At 39.0% G+C, this 18917-nt stretch overlaps 1 protein-coding gene across 2 annotated transcripts in view; it reads left to right on the top strand.

The window, feature by feature from the left end:
* Nucleotides 1-18917, top strand: part of AGO2 (argonaute RISC catalytic component 2) — a 55208-nt gene that overhangs the window by 23669 nt on the left and 12622 nt on the right. The window contains exons 3-11 of one of the 2 annotated variants that reach the window (XM_075085906.1): nucleotides 1956-2076; nucleotides 8081-8262; nucleotides 10200-10336; nucleotides 10470-10604; nucleotides 13125-13212; nucleotides 14142-14289; nucleotides 14470-14589; nucleotides 14944-15066; nucleotides 16847-16980. In XM_075085906.1, the coding sequence (XP_074942007.1) occupies nucleotides 1956-2076; nucleotides 8081-8262; nucleotides 10200-10336; nucleotides 10470-10604; nucleotides 13125-13212; nucleotides 14142-14289; nucleotides 14470-14589; nucleotides 14944-15066; nucleotides 16847-16980 (1188 nt within the window). Of the gene's footprint in view, nucleotides 1-1955; nucleotides 2077-8077; nucleotides 8263-10199; nucleotides 10337-10469; nucleotides 10605-13124; nucleotides 13213-14141; nucleotides 14290-14469; nucleotides 14590-14943; nucleotides 15067-16846; nucleotides 16981-18917 lie in introns of both variants that reach the window. The other variant, XM_075085905.1, reaches the window with a different exon arrangement.

The following is an 18917-nucleotide window of genomic DNA, read 5'->3' as shown; positions in this document are numbered from 1 at the left end:
ATAATTTTTATCATTACTTTGTATGCTGTAACCTCTAGGAAGGATAGAGGGAGATTTTATTTTCATTTACGCTACTCCCTCATCTGTCCCAGCTTTGTTTTTCAGTTTTATTCTAGAATTTACTGTGGCTTGGACTATGACCCTGCAGACCCACTGCAGGGATGCGTACAGCGTACATGCCAGTTCCACGCTGCTGAGACGTGAGCTGGAGCAGGACTGGAAAACGCGCAGCTGAGACAATGTGTTGCTGTGCCAAATTAATACAATCTGGCTACAATTCTCCACAAGTTGCAGAAATCCCAGATCTCTTTGGATAGTTAGATAGGGAGAGTGGGCAGTGTCAGTTTTCTTCTGCACCGTGGATGCCCTCGGTTTAATTCATAAGGGCAGCTGGGACTTGTACAAGGTTCAAGATGAACTCTGCTTGCAGTCGCTGGCCCCGTGTCCTTGGTGTGCTTGCATGATCTTGGTAGAATAGGAGTCCCAAAGGACTGAAGTTAGTGAATTGGTAAATAACTCTTAACTTCACATGGAGGATGTCTCCACCCACAGCTGAGAAGCACCATCGCTAAACAGGGCTTGAAGATCTTAATTAAGTGGGAGTATTCATTTTTATATAAAGTAGTTCACAATTGGAAGAACTTGCTCAGTAAGAGAATGGGTTTTCCGTTGCTCAGTCTCTAATTCAAGGGTGAAAAATACCTCCTTCCTCTCACCCTCCAAATTATGTACTTGTTCAGACACTGCAGACCTAAGGCAGAAATTACCGGGTCAAGTTTGTATTTGTACTTCTTGGGAAGTCAGGCAGGTTTCTTTCAATGGTCACATCTTGTCTTAAAGCCTTGTGACACAGCAAAGAAAATGTCAATTAAAACAGTCTTCATTCTTTTCTTCAATGAATTCTGAGTTTCATCTCAGAATTTTGCATCACTGTAGTATCTGTGTGCTGGGTTAATCGCCTTTCTAAGTCAGGGTGCATGAAATAGTCGTCCACGGCTGCTCTGAGCTGAGAAGTTGACAATGGTACTGAAGAAAGAGCATCCTGTGGTTTCCTTTCAGTTTAACTTCTTAATGCCCTTTTGCCCCAAGCCGTATGTTAAGGATCTTGTAGGCAGTGTACTAAAGACCACTGATATATTTCAGATTTTACAGCCTTGTGATACAGATAGCCTGAAGGATGTCTCTTTGGGCCATTTGAACCAAAGACCTTTGCCATCAAAGGGTGTTGTTATTCCAACAGACATCTCATCAGCTGGCGAACTGCTTTGCATGAACAGTGTGTAAACATTGTGGTTTTACAAGAACTTTGTGAGTGGTTACCTCATTCAAACAAACGTGCAACCTAATTCCAGCTATGCTTAAGTGAATATGTGTTTTCAATATGCACGGTCCCACTGAATGCGCATAGCCAGTTTTGTTGGATGGATTCCAGTTTTGTCACATACATGAAAAAATTATGTTTAAAATAATCTTTCTCAGTGTGATGCAAAATGTTTGCATACCACTGTCACCATAGAACTATTGTCCTTACACTAAGGCTGTAAGCTTGGATAGTGATTTTTTTCAAAGCCTCTCAGGATGCTGAGCTTTTGGTCCTCTGCAGAAAGGGCTGTAGGACAGGGGAGCAGAAGTGCTAGGAGAATACCAAGCACCTCTTCTTTTGAGCTTGAGAGAGCATGGGCTTTCGCTTTACCACTTTCAGTAGATCACAGGAAAGAGGAAGGAAAGTTTCAATCTGAAAAAGCTAAGAATAGCTGCTTTAAGAAAACAGTTTAGTCTGTGAAAAAGTTGCTTTAATTCAGATCAGTCAAACAAATCTTGCCTTTAATACCCAACAGTGGACAACCTTTTCATTTACCTAATGCCTCTATTCATGAATATTATCATTAGTATTCGCTTGCTACTTAACATCAAAAGTAACAATTTGAATTAATGTAATCTTTTTGTATTTTCAGAGAAATAGTGGAGCATATGGTTCAGCACTTTAAAACCCAGATTTTTGGGGATCGCAAACCAGTGTTTGATGGAAGAAAAAACCTTTATACAGCTATGCCGCTTCCCATTGGGAGAGATAAAGTAAGTTTTAAATAGAAAAGTTTCTAATTGGAGATTTTAATGTAATATTTGCAAGGCCTTTCTAATAACTGATAGGAACTGATTTTGTATTTCTGGAGTAGAGGTCTCCTTCTGTTGCCACTTTGATCAGGGTGTGGTTTGCTAGGGCAGATGTGTGATCCTGTTGCCATCAAAATGGTCACTCCCCTTTCCATATCCCGTCTCTCCTCCCTCTCTTTCTCCCCAGTCGTGTGGTTTCTGCTGGTTTGGTGAGCTGGATCAACCACACAAGACAGCGGACAAGCTCCATACTGGCACTAGGGAGAAAGTGAAGGCACAGTTGAGTTTGGGAGAGGGGGGGCAGAAGCACCCCTCTAGGCAGCAGCAAGCTGTTGTGTCAGCTCATTAACCTCGTCAAAACCCACTGTAAGCTGATTCTAACTATCCACTAGCTAGAAGAAACTCCTCCAACCCTCTGCTGGCAGTATGGAACCTCTTCCTTAATCCTTTACGGCGTGAGAGCCAAATCAATTTAAACTGCACAGGTTAAGATCTGCTAGCTTAGCCTTTTGGGCAATTGAAGAGGACTTGCATGTTCTGTTTACCAGCTCTGTACGGTGCGGTGACCTCTCTGGTCACTTCAGTCATAGCTGCAAAGCGTACCCATGTCTGTGCCCATCGACTGGTGGAGCAGAAGGGACTGTGCTGCAACATGCTAACACACAAACTCTATAAAACAATTTAGCCTACACTTCTGTGGTCTAATATGAGACTGAATTTTCTGTGGCCTTTTTTATTTAGATGATGAGCACTTGAGGATACAGTCATTCTCGTGACTCACTCATACCACGGTAGTTCCCAGAGGTCATTATACCCTTCTGCTGTGGGTGCAAGGTGAGGCATGCAGAGTTACAGGGGAGGGCTATCCGATCCTGTAGAAGCTGATGACAACCTAATTTGACAAAAGTAAAATATAAGGGGGAAAGGGAAGTACAGAGAAATGTGAAAACTTGCTTATGTGGTAAACCGGGAACAGAGCTTAGGTCTTTCTAAATTGAGTAGCAGTGTGCTACAAAATAGTTCATGCTATCCTTCACACTCTCATATTATACACCTATGCAGTGCTTGACATAGTTAATTGTTCTACCTGAATCAAGCGCTTAATGTCATATGTGTAATTTTTATTTCCCCCAAACGTGTTTAACTAAACGTCATGCAGTAAAGGTCAGCCTCTGCTCCAGTCTTAATTATTTTTCATTAACTGATAAGCTAATGCCTAGAAAAACTATAAAGGAACCATTTGAAAGTATTAGAGGGTGGTTTTTTTCACTTTTAGTTATAGTATTCCAGTTCCTACAGATAGGACATGCAAGACTGCAAAGTATTTGCAAAAGGTGGAATAATGATACTTCATGAGTGTCTCCTCGGGGTTTAAACAGGTCCCCTGGATGCACGCAGTTACCTTGTAACTATAATAACATGCCAAATTGTGGATGACTGACAATTTATTTTATGACAAATATGAAGTTCTGCATTTAAGAAGTAAAGGTAAATGAAAAATGCTTTATCTATGGAAGATAAACAAACTGGGATCAAAGTAATCCTTGGATCTAATGAGGCTTTTGTGAGATGCAAGTTGACCGTGCCCTGATCGGGAACTGGATGAGATGACCACCTCCTCCTATTCCTTCTGCCTGAATGCCTGCTGACCAAATAGCACTCGATTCTTGATGCTTTGGAATGTAAAGCTCACATATATTAAATCATAATGGTAGAAATGAAGTCTAAGGACGATGTGTCAGCAGGAAATGCCTTTGACGCCCCAATTCCTTCATGTAGAATGTGGAAATGAACGTTGCGACCTACACCTGGGAAAAGGCTGGCTTCAGTGTTCTTGTTAACCATTTTGGGTGGGGTGGAATTATCTAGCTGGAGCGATGCTTGTTCGCAAAAGGTGGTCACTGAGGAGAGTGTTTTTTAGTGGAGATTGGCACAAGATGGTTCAGATAGTTTCATCTGTGGCTCACAGTTAGGCTTGCTTTTAATAAACTTTCTCTTTTTTTGCCTGTTTCCCATGGGATATAGGACTCTCTCGGTTGTTCTGCCATGCATACATTAATATTATTACCCTGGAGGAAAGAGCTAATAGAGATAAATCTTCAGCTGGTTTAAATCGCACATTGGGAAATTTAGCTTAATGAGGGCAATTTTTATGTGGTGCTAAATTGGATTAAGCATGGTTTAAACCAGTATAAAGCTTGTAGGTATCAGGACTTTCCTCCAGCATAATTAGATTAGGTTTCTTTGGGGTTTTGTTTTTGGCTGTTCTGTACATAACAAATGTAGGAAGTTTACTGCACATCTGATTACATTTAGGATCATATTGAAAAGATTCGTGAACACACATAATTAATAGATGATCCTTAATCTTACGTGGAAGAAGACCTTGATTTACTTGTAGTGTGCATTGGTAGTGGAAGAAGTGATGCTAAGCAGAAGGCTGACACCAAATTGCCAACGTCTTTTTTTTTTTTTCTTGTTGCTCTTTAACTTAATGTACTCTGTCTTCAACTCTTCTCCATGGTGGATGTTCTGGGGTTGGGGTTTTTTTTTGTCCTTGCTGACAACCCTGCTTCTTTTATAACTTTTTCTATTACACAAATCCTTTTCTGCTTGGCCTTCATGGTTATCCTACCTTTTTTCATTCCTTCCTTATCATACCTTATTTTCACTCTTACATTCCTTCATTTCTTTAGACCTTTCAGAAGAAATATGAAATATGTAAATATTAACAGAATATTTCCTTAGTTTTTACTTGTACATATTGAGAAGAAAGAAGCGTGTAGGAGACTGTCAAGGTGTGAGGATATTAACGGTCTCCTCTTTCCTCATAGGTTCTAACAGCAAGCCCAGATCACCTCTAACTGTGGCTTTGTACTCAACTGCTGCGTTACTTATGCTTGTCCCTAAAATGCCCTTCTGCGATTAAGAGCTAGAGTTAAATTTTAACTGAACTTGAAAGTTTTCTCACCTAGCAAGGTTCAAGAACAACTGATAGATCTTAACATACATCTTAAGCAGTCTTTCTAATTAGAAAAACAGTAATTATGAGTGAACCAAATTTGATACAGAAATCCTACTGCTGTTCCCCATTGCAGAAGGAAAGTGTTAATCCTGTCGATGGCCACAACCCTACTGCTTTTGGCTTTGTCTGTTTGAGGTACTGCTAATGGCTCTGTACATGATAGAAGTGACCTCTTTCTTCCATCCATAGCTTGAGGGTTTCAAACAAGTTCATGGGAGGCAGGCACGCAAATATTTGATTGGAGACTGCATCTGTTTTCCTCTGAATCACGGCAAAGGAAAAGCTCTTAGATTAATATAGAAAAGGTACATTATATGTTGAAAACATGATCAAATACTTACGTAGTGATGCGTATATTTTATAGAGAAGGAACAGTAAGAATCCCCCATAAACACATGGTCAGGTTTAATTGTTATTACTTTTAAACAGCAATATATGCTGATTTGAATGAGTGAGTCAGACTGCATCAGCTACAAAGCCTGTTCTTTTTAAGAATGGCTTTCAAATTTTTCCACAAGCTTAATGATTTTTCACATCCCTACAGTAACATCCCTTTAATTTAGTTCCTTTAGCTGCAAAATTGTCAGCTGTGTTGCAATTTAGCAATGGGTCTAGCAGGTAGGTTAGTGACTGAGATTGTAAGATTTTATTTAGGTGTTTGGGAATAGATAACACCTGGTGAAATCATAGGAAATCAAACATTAAATTTGACTAGAGTTTATTCCTAATAGTAAAGTACATGGTAAAAGTCCCTTTTAAAACTACTCTGTCTTGAAATGTTTCATATTTTGCTTACTCTATCAAACATGAGTGTGTTCATTTGCCCTTAATATACAGTGGGATAAATAAAATATTACTGAGGGACTTAAAATCTGTTTTGCAGAGCTGAAAAGAATATGTCATCTTGTGGATGTGGATTAAGGGCACGGTTTTTGGTCCTAACGTGGTTTTATGATTTTTTTTTCCTTTTTTTAAACCTGAACTCTTCAGTAGTGTTTCATTCAGGTGAGATATTAAAGGAAGAAAACCTGGAAAGTTGGATTTAAACTTCACTTATTTGAGCAGTGACTCTAAGTCAACTGTTCTGGAGTGGGGTTAGACCCAGCAGCAAATGCTGTTTGGGCCAAATTCAGCGGTGTGAATTCACCATCACAGCTATGCTAAACGCAACAGATATTTGCAGTCTACCAACTGGAGTAGAAATTCTTCAATCCTAGGTCTTTTATTTCTGCCAGGGACACAGATGATGCAACACAAGTAATCCTGTTCTTCATCTTTTCCCACTTCATTGTGGTGAACAAACTTTGTAAATTGAAACCAGGAGGGGAGAAAATAAAATTAAACCTTTTTTTAGATTAAGGGTACCAAAGTTGTTAATTATCAGATGAGTTGTGTATTAACAGTATCGGGAATAATAGAAATTGTGAAACTTGATTTGGAGGAGGAGAGAAGTTTAAAGGAAGATGCAGTTGAGGTGCGACAGACATCTTCCATCCACTGTAAACAAGATGTAAGTTGAAAACCTTTTGTTGGCATGGAGATAAAAAAGGCTTCATAGAAAGCTTCCAGCCTGTGTCAGCTGAAAACCTGTACCTTTATTTGTGTAGCTTTTAAGCAGAACTAACCTTATGGGCCACATTCAGACCAGCAACCCTGCAATTATAGACTCCAGTTCCTGTTGCTCTCCCACAGCCATATGGCTCCTTCCTCTGCTCGAGTCTCCTAGTGAGTGATGTTTGTACTAGAGGGGAAATGCGGCTGTAATATTAATTTTGACTGCCTCCTATAAATTGTTAACTTGGCTGCTTTTTTTTGTGTGTGAAAGGCTTATTATTTGTGTCTTTACTTTCCTTCCTGTTTTTTGACTGAAGAAGCTAACTGTCGCAAAAGACCAGATGATTGCATATATTAGTTTGCCGTTTACCCATGTTGCTAGCCCACTAATTACAGTTTGTCTGTTAAGTGGATACCTTTTATATTTAAATTGTAAGCTCCCTAGGACAGGAAAATGCAATGGTTTTGTTTATATCCAGCAGAAAGACTACTCTGATCTTGTTATTTTTTGTAGTCACTCCCAGAACTTCTAGTCATTTCAGACAAGCCTTAGTTTTAGTCCGTTTAAGAACTTCTGTGCTCAGGCTTTCTTTCTTTTAATAAAGAGGAGAAATCAGCATTACGAATAATGGCAAGTGATCGGCTGAAGTAATTTATTGTAATAGAGTTTGCCAGTGTATTTTAGACAAAAAATTTAAAATAGGGCATAACATGTCAAAGGAGCACCCCTTTTTCCTGCCTGATAGCATCACTAGTACTTGGGGGTCATTATTTATTCTTTCTTTGGTATTTAAAATGAAGAGTTTTTTTGGGTTGGTGGGTTTTGTGGTGGTTTGTTGTTTGTTTGTGTGGGGGGGGGTGTTTGGTTTTGTTTTCCCCTTTGAAAGCTCTATGTGGATTTTATTTTCTCTCATTTGAACTATGTCTACAGTGATAATATATAAAGCACTCTGGCATTATAGAGAGTGAATAGCAGAAATCTGTGAATCTTGGCAGGTAGTGACAGACCACGTTTTATTTTAGGCTTGCAGAGGCTGATGTGAGCAGTGATGCATTAGTATGTGTTAGGTATCTAAAATCAGATTATTGGATCTTCATGGAGACCTCCCTGTTGATACGCAAGCACTTCCAAATTATAATGTTGCCTCAAGGAGAGAGGTAGATGCCAGTTGGGAAGCATGCCAGCTTTCTGAAATACACCTTTGGAAAGACCTAGCTGTAAAAAGAGGCTGTACCTAATGTGTGTTGTTTCATCATCATTGCTTTTTGTCTCCTCCCATGCTTTATGGTGCTGCTCAGAGGAATCCATCAACCCTTCCAAGCCCCTTCCATTTTCCCCTTTAAATGGAAAGAATCATCTTGGTTTGTTGTTTGGCATTGTTGCAGGTGGAGCTGGAGGTCACGCTGCCGGGAGAAGGAAAGGACAGAATATTTAAGGTGGCTATAAAGTGGATGTCCTGTGTGAGTTTGCAGGCTTTACATGATGCTCTTTCTGGTCGGCTGCCGAGTGTCCCGTTTGAAACCATCCAGGCACTGGATGTAGTGATGAGGCACTTGCCTTCCATGAGGTGAGGGGAAGACCTTGACATTGTTTAGGAGGTTGCATTGTTGTTTGAATCGCTCCAGTGGCTTTTTGGGAAGGATATGCTTTCATAGCTCAACCAAAATAATAGCCATGCTCAGCCAAGAGGCAATACGGTGCTTTTCTGCTCATCCAGTGGAATTATTAGCCTTCAGGCTGGACACAAGTCCCTTTCCCCATTGGTCTTCAGACTTGCTCCATGTTTGTGTGTTCTCACCTTGGGGGTGCCCTACCATCTCGCTCATACCCTGTTTCTCTGTAGGCCTCAGCGAAGGACGCCCTCCCTGCATGGAGAGCAGCTGGAGGTTGTAGGCATGGAAGCGTGGTTTGAAAAAACTTGTTACCCTGTTCCTCTGTGTCCTCGGGCAGACGTTTATTGCCAATTGTGTATAAAGGATAGTGTGCTAGGGGGACATTAATGTCACCCAGTATAGCTATTTTTATAGAAAAGGAAAACTTGAAAATTATTTGTTTTTCTTCCAAGCAAGTGGGATCTATAGCATTTGCAGTTGAACCCAAGAGATACTGGATTTAATTCTGCCATGAAACAAGTTGCTTAAGACCACTGTTCAAATGACATTCAGTTGGAAATAAAGAACAAAAGCTTAGTAGAGCTGAACTTTACCATTTTGAAGGGCTAAAACAAGGAAAATTATTTAAATTTATGTAAATGTCTTTAACCTTATATTACATTGACTTTATCCTCACATTAAGGATAAAAAAAAAATCAGTTTAGTCGGGTTTTGCAACACAGAAAACAGCACAGACTAGTCTCACATCTTTGATCAGAGAAACATACTAGCACTGGTTTTGATTAGTTTGATATTAAGTGTGCAGTACTGAATTACCAAGATGAAAGATGCATCAAAAATATTTGATACCTCAGTCATTCACCCATGCAGAGATTCCGTGGATTTCAGAGGAAGCTATGCACAAGTGAGGGGAGAGGTTATTACGTTGTTGTTTTAATAGGAGACATGTTTAATTATTTTCTTACTGAAGTGTAGGTGAATTTTTAATAGTACAAAAAAAGAGTTATTCCTGCTCTTTGTTTGAATTAGTCAGTGTACGACGTGGTTTAGCCCCAGTGAGCAACTAAGCACCACACAGCTGCTTTCTCATTCCCCCCACCCCAGTGGGATGGAGGAGAGATTCAGAAGAGCAAAAGTAAGAAAACTCATGGGTTGAGATAAGAACAGTATAATAAAATAAAATAAAATAATAATAGCAGTATTACTACTATTACTACTACCAATAATAATAATAGGAAAACAAGGGGGAGAAGGGGAGAGAGAGAAAGAGGGAGAGGGAGGCAAAACCCAGGGGAAAAAGAAAACCACAAGTGATGCAAATGCTCACCATCCACTGACCAACACCGCCAGTCCATGAGCCACGATCGCTGTTTCCCCTGGCCAACTCCCCCCAGTTAATATACTGGACATGGTGTCATATCATATGGAATATCCCTTTGGCCAATTTGGGTCAGCTGTCTTGGCTGTGCCCCCTCCTCTCCCGGCTTCTTGTGCACCTGGCAGAGCATGGGAAGCTGGAAAAGCCCTTGAATGGTGTAAGCACTACTTAGCAACAACTAAAACAGTGTGTTATCAACATTATTCTCATCCTAAATCCAAAACACAGCGCTGTACCAGCTACTAGGAAGAAAATTAACTCTCTCCCAGCCAAAACCATGACAGTATAGACTGAAAATAAATTTAAATAAACACGACTAGTAACCAGTTTTTTAATGTAACTGGTTGGATTTTGAGAGGCATAACCTGCGTCCTGACAGGAACCTCAGATTATTAGTAATTTGAAACACTGCTATTTCTGTGCTTTTGTAAACAGGAATTTGCATTAGTTATTGCTTTATTGCAAATTTTTTTCTTTTAGTTTTATGATCTGAATTTATTTTCTTTATTGCAGATATACTCCTGTGGGGCGATCTTTTTTTACAGCATCGGAAGGGTGCTCAAATCCATTGGGTGGTGGCAGAGAAGTTTGGTTTGGCTTCCATCAATCAGTCAGACCTTCATTATGGAAAATGATGTTAAATATTGATGGTAGGTCCTATAAAAATCTTCATGTTCCTTCTTTCTCTTTTAATGGAAAGGCAAAAATCTAGTTCCCTTTGTTGGATTTCCTAAAGATTTCCTCGCTACTGTTGTAATATAACACTAATGTTTTTGTCTACAGTGTCTGCAACCGCATTTTACAAAGCACAGCCAGTTATCGAGTTTGTATGTGAAGTTTTGGACTTCAAAAGTATTGAAGAACAACAAAAACCTCTGACAGATTCCCAAAGGGTAAAGTTTACCAAAGAAATAAAAGGTAATAATTAAATTACATAAAACTGCTTTGTTCTGTGTAATGATGTGTTACCGCTACACACTGGAAATATTCTCTATAGCAGTTGTCTTATTGGGAGGCAGATTATCACAATGAAGAGTGCATTTACTTTTTGAGCAAAACTAAGAGGCAAGAATCATTTTATTACTTACCTATATTTCAAGACTTTCAGAAGCCTACTGATGAATTTTATGTTTCAGTCTACTTGTCCTTTTTTCTTACTACATTGGTTAAGCTCTGTTTTGGTTTTTGGCGGGGTTTTTTGTTTGTTTTTTTTTTAACCAGCCACATTTAGAGCTCAGGTATGCACAAGTAAATTATCATATATTAGAGAATCTGCAGTAGCTGTATATGCACGTGCATTTTGCATGTGGCAAATATAGGGTAGTTTAATTAGCTTTGCCCTTAATGAAAGAGCTTTAGTGAAACCATGAAGGTGATATGCTTTACTCTAAGTGATAGGATGAACTAAAACTTTCTAGCAGATGGACGGTAATTTATTTTAGTGAGATTATTTACTGGCTTGTGACTTGTGCAAGCTTCTCCCCATTTAAGTGTAGGTTCTCTTGAACCTTTTTTTTTTTTTTTTTTTTTGTGCCTCACCACCCCCAGTCACTTGATCAAGTGTCATGTTACTCTTTAGTGTTGGCATCTGAGAGCATCTCAGTGCAGAGGTACTACTCAGATCTTTTCAGCATGTGGAGCAGCATCCCTTATTACATTAGTCCCCTTAAAAACAATTTATCTTCCTGAATGAATATTGCTTTATTGCTTTTAGAAGTTATACTTACTGTAGCGCTTTACTCTTTTTAAAGTACCCCCATCTCTAGAATAAATACAAGTTAACAATTAGAAATACAAAAATTTCATATTTTTCACTTTTGAAACCTATCGGTAGGGCCAATCCCAGTTCCGTAACAGATACTCCGGTTTCTAATCTAATTATTTAAAAACATTTACAAAGACTGGAATTTCATGTTGTTTTTTTTTTTAATTACCTGATCTTAATTTCTTCCGATTACCCATGTCAAAATTTTCATATTCCAGATTTCATTAATAATTTAGCAATGTGGTTTTGCATACTTTGGTATATTTCATACGTATACTCTCCTGGAAGTAAATCACAGTTACTCTAATATGTGATGACTGAATCAAAAAGTAGGATGAAGGAATCTTACTGTTTGTGTTCACTGAAGTTTTCTTCTGGAAAATCAAGGTGCTTCCTTCATGATATGCTTGACAGAAAGAAGCAAGTTCAAAAAAAACCTAACTCCGTAAATCTATTGTGCAGCTTCTTGCTTCCATTAAATATCCACAAAATCATCTTTGCCCAACTAGAAGTTAGCAAGAAAAGTATAAATAAATCCTGACTTTTTACTGGTTGTAAATGTTTTGAAAAAAATAATCAGGCACTAACTTGCCAGCTGGTTTTTTCCATGAGGATTTTCATTTTTCAGCTAGAAGTCATCTCCAGTTTGCCACAAAGCTAGTTGTAAATTGAGGTATTGAGGTAACAGTTTATCTTTTAATGAAAATGCTGTGAAACAGATTTTGGAAATACTTGTGAAAACTTGATATTTATTGAAGGTTTCATAATAGGTGGCACTTTGAGCCGTAAGAAATTATGTGGAAAGTTTAATATATTGTTTGGCAAGTTATTAGTGGCTTTGACAGGCAGGGGAATGTGTGCTGTTACTCAGCAGCTGCCTGAGTTTACACACACGTGCAGATACGTGAGGAGTTTCTATCTACAGCTCCCTTTCCTGTTCCCATGCATTCAACTTCCTATCTCTAATAGCCCACCTACATCTGTTTCTGCCTAAGCATTAAAGTAATATGAATGAAAACGGTGCATTCAAGCTTATATTTGTGTGCAATGGTAAATTAGAAACTATTTTTATGGGTATGTGTGTTTTGCTGGTTTGGGGCGGTTAACTTATTCTTATAGAAGTTGTTGGCTTTCAGGTGGGCTCGGCTTTTGTGCCAGTGGGGGTTGCAACAGATGTTTGTCTTCACAAAGAAGAAAGCCCTGTGGCCTCTTTCCCATGGGCTCCTAGAGGCTGTATGCGTGGCTTTTTCTCCCCCAATTCATTAGTTCAGGGTTGCAGGTCTCACAGACACCGTATGTTTAGACATAAAGTATAAACAAGATTTTTGTTTCAAGGAAGTTGCGTGCCCTTTTTGTCCTCTCACCATCCTGGACTTGCTCAGAGGTACAGAATTGGAATTCACAGAATGCGTTCAGCTTCGTCTGCGAACTCTTGGGGCTTGGGGGTTTCGTCTTCTTTCTAGAATTCTTTGAACTTTGGCTGCAGCTCAGGGTTTTTGAATTTTAAGACTATAAATAGGTTTTTTGAGTTCTGTCTGGGATACCCTTTGGTGCTCTGAGAACGTACTAAATAGCTAAGAGCTTTACTGCACAGATTAAGTGGTCTTGTGTAGCAATTAAGGGGGCTGACACCTTGATTTTAAAGAAAGTGATACATGTTTTCCAATTTTTAGGTCTTAAGGTGGAGATAACACACTGTGGACAAATGAAAAGGAAGTACCGAGTGTGCAACGTCACCAGACGACCAGCAAGTCACCAAACGTAAAGTATTTTGCTTTTTTTTAAGCATACATTTAATCTCAGGCTGGGAAAGTATCTTGCCTTTCTTACTGACATAGGAAAAATTGTTCTGTTCTTTACTCTGTAATGAATATCATGGCATTCAAACCAATTGCTTTGTTTTCAACCTGGTGGGGGGGGGTACATTTATGGATTTCTTCAGCGTTGGAAGAGCAGGGTGCTCTATTGGTAGTCTATGAGTAAAAAAGTAGTGCCAATTGGGATCAGCTTCTAATTTTGCTTATTACTGAACTGGTTTTCCTCTGGAAAAAATTGTTTATTTTTAACTCTTAACCAGAGATTTGCAGGTAACTTGAATATGGACATATTCCCATTTTTAAGAAATAGGATAAGAAAAAAAAAGGATACCAATTTTTTACAAGAAGATGACTGATCAGTATCTAAATCTGCTATTTAAGTGTTTGGGCTTTGTTTTGTGCTCTTTCACTGATGTATTGTATTATTTATGCCATCTTGATATAAGTATATGCAAACGTGTGCATTTGTAATGTACAGAGAGACACAAATGCATTTCCGAAGCAATAATTGGTTTTGCGGCTCTCGTAGAAAGCTTGCTATTTTCCGTGCGTGGCATATAAAATGTAGTACGATGACTATCCCAAATAAGCAGAAAACATTAGTCTCTGCCTCTAAGGCACCCCCTCTTAGGATACTTAATTTTATAGCTTCAGGTATCAAGAATGTTAGAGAAGTAGCATTCTGTGGTACTGTTAGAAGACACACAGTAGTGGCAATGATGGAATCTTAATTATCGAATTACACTTCCATCATTTCAGCAAGATAGGTTTAATCTTCAGTAAGCTTAACTTGGGCCAAGGATTGTATTGAGTAAGTGTGGGAAAGTATTCTACGTAAAGTAATGGCTTATTTTTGTATTTCATTTCCAATAGATTCCCACTTCAGCAGGAGAATGGACAAACAGTTGAATGCACTGTAGCTCAGTATTTTAAGGACAGGCACAAATTAGTTTTACGCTATCCTCACCTTCCATGTTTACAAGTTGGACAGGAGCAGAAACACACATACCTTCCTCTTGAGGCAAGTAAACTTTTAAATAATGCTGCATTCTGGGAATGGGGGAAGGGCACCAGAGGCTCAAATGTTGCCAAACAGTTTTTTGAATAGCCAGCTTTAAAAACTGGAGTGCAGCAACAAAAAAAGAAAAGAAAAAACGGTTGCATTGTGATTTTTAACTTCATTTGTGCGGGGATATTTTAGGTATGCAACATAGTGGCAGGACAAAGATGCATAAAGAAACTCACTGACAATCAAACTTCCACTATGATTCGAGCAACTGCCAGATCAGCACCTGACCGTCAAGAAGAGATTAGCAAATTGGTGAGTGTTCCGTCAAAGACGTGTAAAGTGTAGTGGACTTAATTTTTCTTTTACCATTAGCAGATACTGAATAGTCTCTGTACTACACACAGGTTATGAGCTTGTTTTTAGAAGCCTTTCTCTATAAATTAGAGAAATTCATTCTCACAAAATGTTTTCATGTGGGTTTTTTGGTGCTTTATTTCAAATTTTGAGGCATCCGTGTATCCAAGTGGAATTAACAGAGGTTCTGGATGCATGGCATCACCCATATATAAGGGCTATGTGCCCAAATACCATTATCTTAGAAAGTTTTAAATCTCCTATGAAGAACTACTACTTCTGCAAGAAATATCTGATTTCTTTTTATTTTAGATGCGGAGTGCAAGTTTTAATACCGACCCTTATGTTCGTGAATTTGGAATAATGGTCAAAGATGAAATGACAGATGTGACTGGTAGAGTCCTACAGCCTCCTTCGATCCTCTACGGAGGCAGGGTATGTTGAACAGACACTGTACAATCTCTGATAGCTTCCATTGCCAGCTGTGATAACTTCTGTAATATGGTTGGTTTTAAGTGAATGATGTTGGGTCTAATGGGATAAAGTCATCATACGTGTCATGTTTAGAACTTCAATATAAGTTTTGAAGGTCCTTAAATGTAATGGATGCTTTGCATCTGCCTCAATTGCTTCTTTATTTCTGAAAGTAAACCTAGGTTAAAAATGTGTTTATGTAAACTTCAGAGGAAAATGTGTGTATTTTTCTTTCATATACTGTTTTTATTGTGTTGCAAGAAGAAAGCTGCAAATAGTGGTTCAAATCAATGTGAATGGAGAAGAACAGAGACAGCTTCAATTATTACTGTTTAAATTTTCCTCCCTTAACTCTGAAATATTCCTGAACTTGTGGTGGGTTTTGAGTGTTCTGGGTGGAGCAGCTGTATTTAGGACAACTGTCTTAAGGTACTATCACTATCAGCATGTTTTTCTCTAGAGCCATCTCTTCTGTTGGAGTATTTACAGATTTCTTCTTTACAGTGGCTTTTCAGATGGCCTTTCTGACAATCTTCCCAATGTGGTGTCTTTCAAAAGAACCTTGAGAAACTGCATTTTCTGCCAGTCATGTAACATGTCCTGTTTTTATGCAAGATGACAGCTTTGATAGCTGGGATATCTTAATTTGTGAAGGCTTCTGGTGAACCTCTCCTAGATCATGCATTGCTAGCTGAATATAGTTCTGTCCCTATGCACAACTCAGACTGTTACCTCCATAAACCTGCCATGGGAGAGGATCTTTCGTTTTCTACCTAAAGCTCTTCAGACAAAATCAGGCAGATTAGCTCAAACCTTTCTTCACTGACAGGTTAAGATAACCCAGCTGTCTTTGCCTGATCCTGATTAGGGAGAGTGCTCTCATGAACTATTCTGGCACCAGGGGAACACAGAACAAGAGCTTAAGAGCAGATGAGTGATGGAAAGTCAGAGTGGGGCAGCTACTGCCTTCAGCAGACACAACTTTTTGCAAAATTAATTACCAAATTTGTGTGTGTGTCCTGAAGAATTCCTATAAATTTTAGCTGTTGCTGCCTAATGAGAAGGTAGACATTGTGGTAACTTGTCTAAAACATCTACAGGGTACTAATACTTATTAAGGTAATTAACATCACCAGAATTACTTTAGTCATCTTGTTATATCCCTTGTCCTCTAGATAATCCATCACAGTAATGTCTGCTTGATAGAAGAAAAAAGTATTGCACAGGTCATAGTTGAATAGCTGATCATCTCTTGTCAGCTTGTTCACGTCTTTTTCTAGAGTGGTGTGAGTGATACTGAACCACTATTTGCCTCTACTTAGTGATGTGTAAAATATTGGTACTACTTAAATTAAGTTGCTCTTGGAAAGTTCACTGAGCAGTTGTAAAGTCGCCATAGAAATGTATGTTCTTGTTAACATCACGTACCAAGCGTGAATCTGACTTATTCTCTGTACGTAATTGTTGTCTTCTGCTGATTTATATAACCAAAGGAAACCACCAATAAAAATGAATGATATGATCTTTATTTTTATGAGCTTTTTATTAGTCACCAGCCTCGCAAGCTGTCTTGCTACACTGATAGAATGAGATAGGATAGATGTTTGAACAGTGGAAAGACCTGAGAATATAAAAAACCTGCTTGTTGGAAGGAAGTAGAAACATAACTGATCTTTGTTAGCGTGAATCATTTTTTGCATTAGTGTTTTTTGTTTTGTTTTGTTTTTCCTTCCACTTCCAGAATAAAGCAATTGCTACACCAGTTCAAGGAGTCTGGGACATGAGGAATAAACAGTTTCACACTGGAATTGAAATAAAGGTTTGGGCAATTGCATGCTTTGCTCCCCAGCGCCAATGCACTGAAGTACATCTTAAGTAAGTGTGTTTCATAAGATGGTGATTTTATTTTATTCTGTATGGAAATATCATTTCACTTATTTAGAAGATATATTTTGTTCAGTTGTTTGATGTATGGCAATACATCTTTTAACAGCGCTTTTGAAGTTCTGTCTCTTTGTTTTGAACAATGCCAATATGATTTTGATGCTAGCATCATGATGTCTTCCAAATCAGACTTGCCGAAAGCAATTAATACGATATGGCAGGTTTCTGACCAGTGAGGCCTTAGGACAGAGTTTAAGGTGACCAAAATGATATAATGACAGGTGTTTATCACTAAGCGTTTGTCCAGAGTGAAAGCTAACATGTATGTTGTCTTTAGTTCTTTTCCTGGTTATATGGAATAGAAGTATTAATGCAGAACTTATTTAAAAGGAAAATTTTAAAAAGCAATCCAACTTTTGTCAAAACCTTTCTACCCTCTAGAGTTACAATAATGTGCAAGTTGCTGTATTTGAAGATGAGTAGGACTAGTCGTTTTATTGACTTTAAGCATTTGAATGAAACTTTCAAATTTGGTTTCTCTTTGGATGGAACATGATTGTTGAAAGACTTGTTAAAAGTGACATCTGCCATTCGTAGATCAGGGAAAGTGTGCATGCCTGTGTAGATGGATTGTCTAATTCCTTCTTTTGCATGCAGTTGCTTTCCCTTCATGCATGGGCAAGTGCAGCTCTCACAGCTGCCCTAGCAGGTGATTCAGCTGCTCTTTGTAAGGTGAATGCAAGACAGTGATTGTTCACAACAAAGGTATTGCCATAAAAGTGTTCCTTTAGATGATTTGCCAAATAGCCTCGGAATTTTTCCCTAACAATTGATGAGCAAACAGTGGGAATCTTACCTTTCACTTTTCTTCCCATGGTGTAAGGCTAGGGACTTGTTCTCTCCAGGTGCATGGCAGCAACTAAGCTGCCAGAGAATTTTCCCTTCCACACTGTTGCTTCTAGTGGAAATGCTGCATAGGAGAAGGTAGTCAGTTTTGAGATGTGTCTTCAACATAATGAGCCAAAATAAAATTATCTGATGGTTTAGATGGAGTTTGTCCTTACCGTGAAAGGACATTCCTTCACGCTAGGAGTATGGCTGCATCCAGTTGCATCTTGTTGCCTCTTGCTACATCTTGTCGAGCAAGTTGGAACTTGGCTGCTGTAGATCCGTAGGAGTAAACATCTTCAAAATTCATAAAAGTCTTCACGATCATCCTGCTTTTACCTCTCAGGAACAGGGAGAGGACCTTTCCTCTTAGACACCTAAAGGCTCAAAACTCGGGCCATTTCAGGCTTGCATGTTCTGCCATTGACTCTTCCTGCTTATAGTGGCGTGTGCCTGTTTTGCCAGTGAAAAAACTTAACGCACCTATTTTCTGCAAGAAGCCACAAGCTGCAGGGCTGAAGCTCACAGATTGTTATGATTCATGGAAGTTAACAATGGGTTTGGAAGAAACTAAATCTTCACACCCTCTCAGTGGGTAAGACTGTACTATCTGGCACCCTTTGGTGAAGATGAGCAACTTTTTAGACACCTACGAGGGCATCCACTTCAGAATAATACAAGGGGCTTTGTCAGCGTTTATGTTGATTAGGCGTTGCTACCTGGGATCACACGTTGATGGTCATTAAACCAAGTGCTGAAGGAGGACATCTCTGGGTGCGTCTGCACAGGAGTTTTAGTTTGGATCAGCAGTGAGTATTTGAAGTGATGGTCACCAGTTGCCATACCATGTTCTGTATCAAGGAGCAGTCTCAGAGTACAATGTGGATTTATTTTCTTTTTTTAATAAAATTGAGCTAGAGGATGTCCTTCAGCCACTAATGGACATTCAGCCCACTGCACCAGACTACAGCCACTCTCATGAAAAATCCCAGAAACACATGTAGCTTGGGTGTTGGTCCCTTGGCACCAAGTACTCTGCT

Source organism: Phalacrocorax aristotelis, chromosome 2 (assembly GCF_949628215.1).
Source record: "Phalacrocorax aristotelis chromosome 2, bGulAri2.1, whole genome shotgun sequence".
In the NCBI taxonomy this organism is placed as follows: Eukaryota; Metazoa; Chordata; class Aves; order Suliformes; family Phalacrocoracidae; genus Phalacrocorax; species Phalacrocorax aristotelis.
The sequence above is the reverse complement of the archived record's forward strand: the minus strand, read 5'-3'. Positions and strand labels throughout refer to the sequence as shown.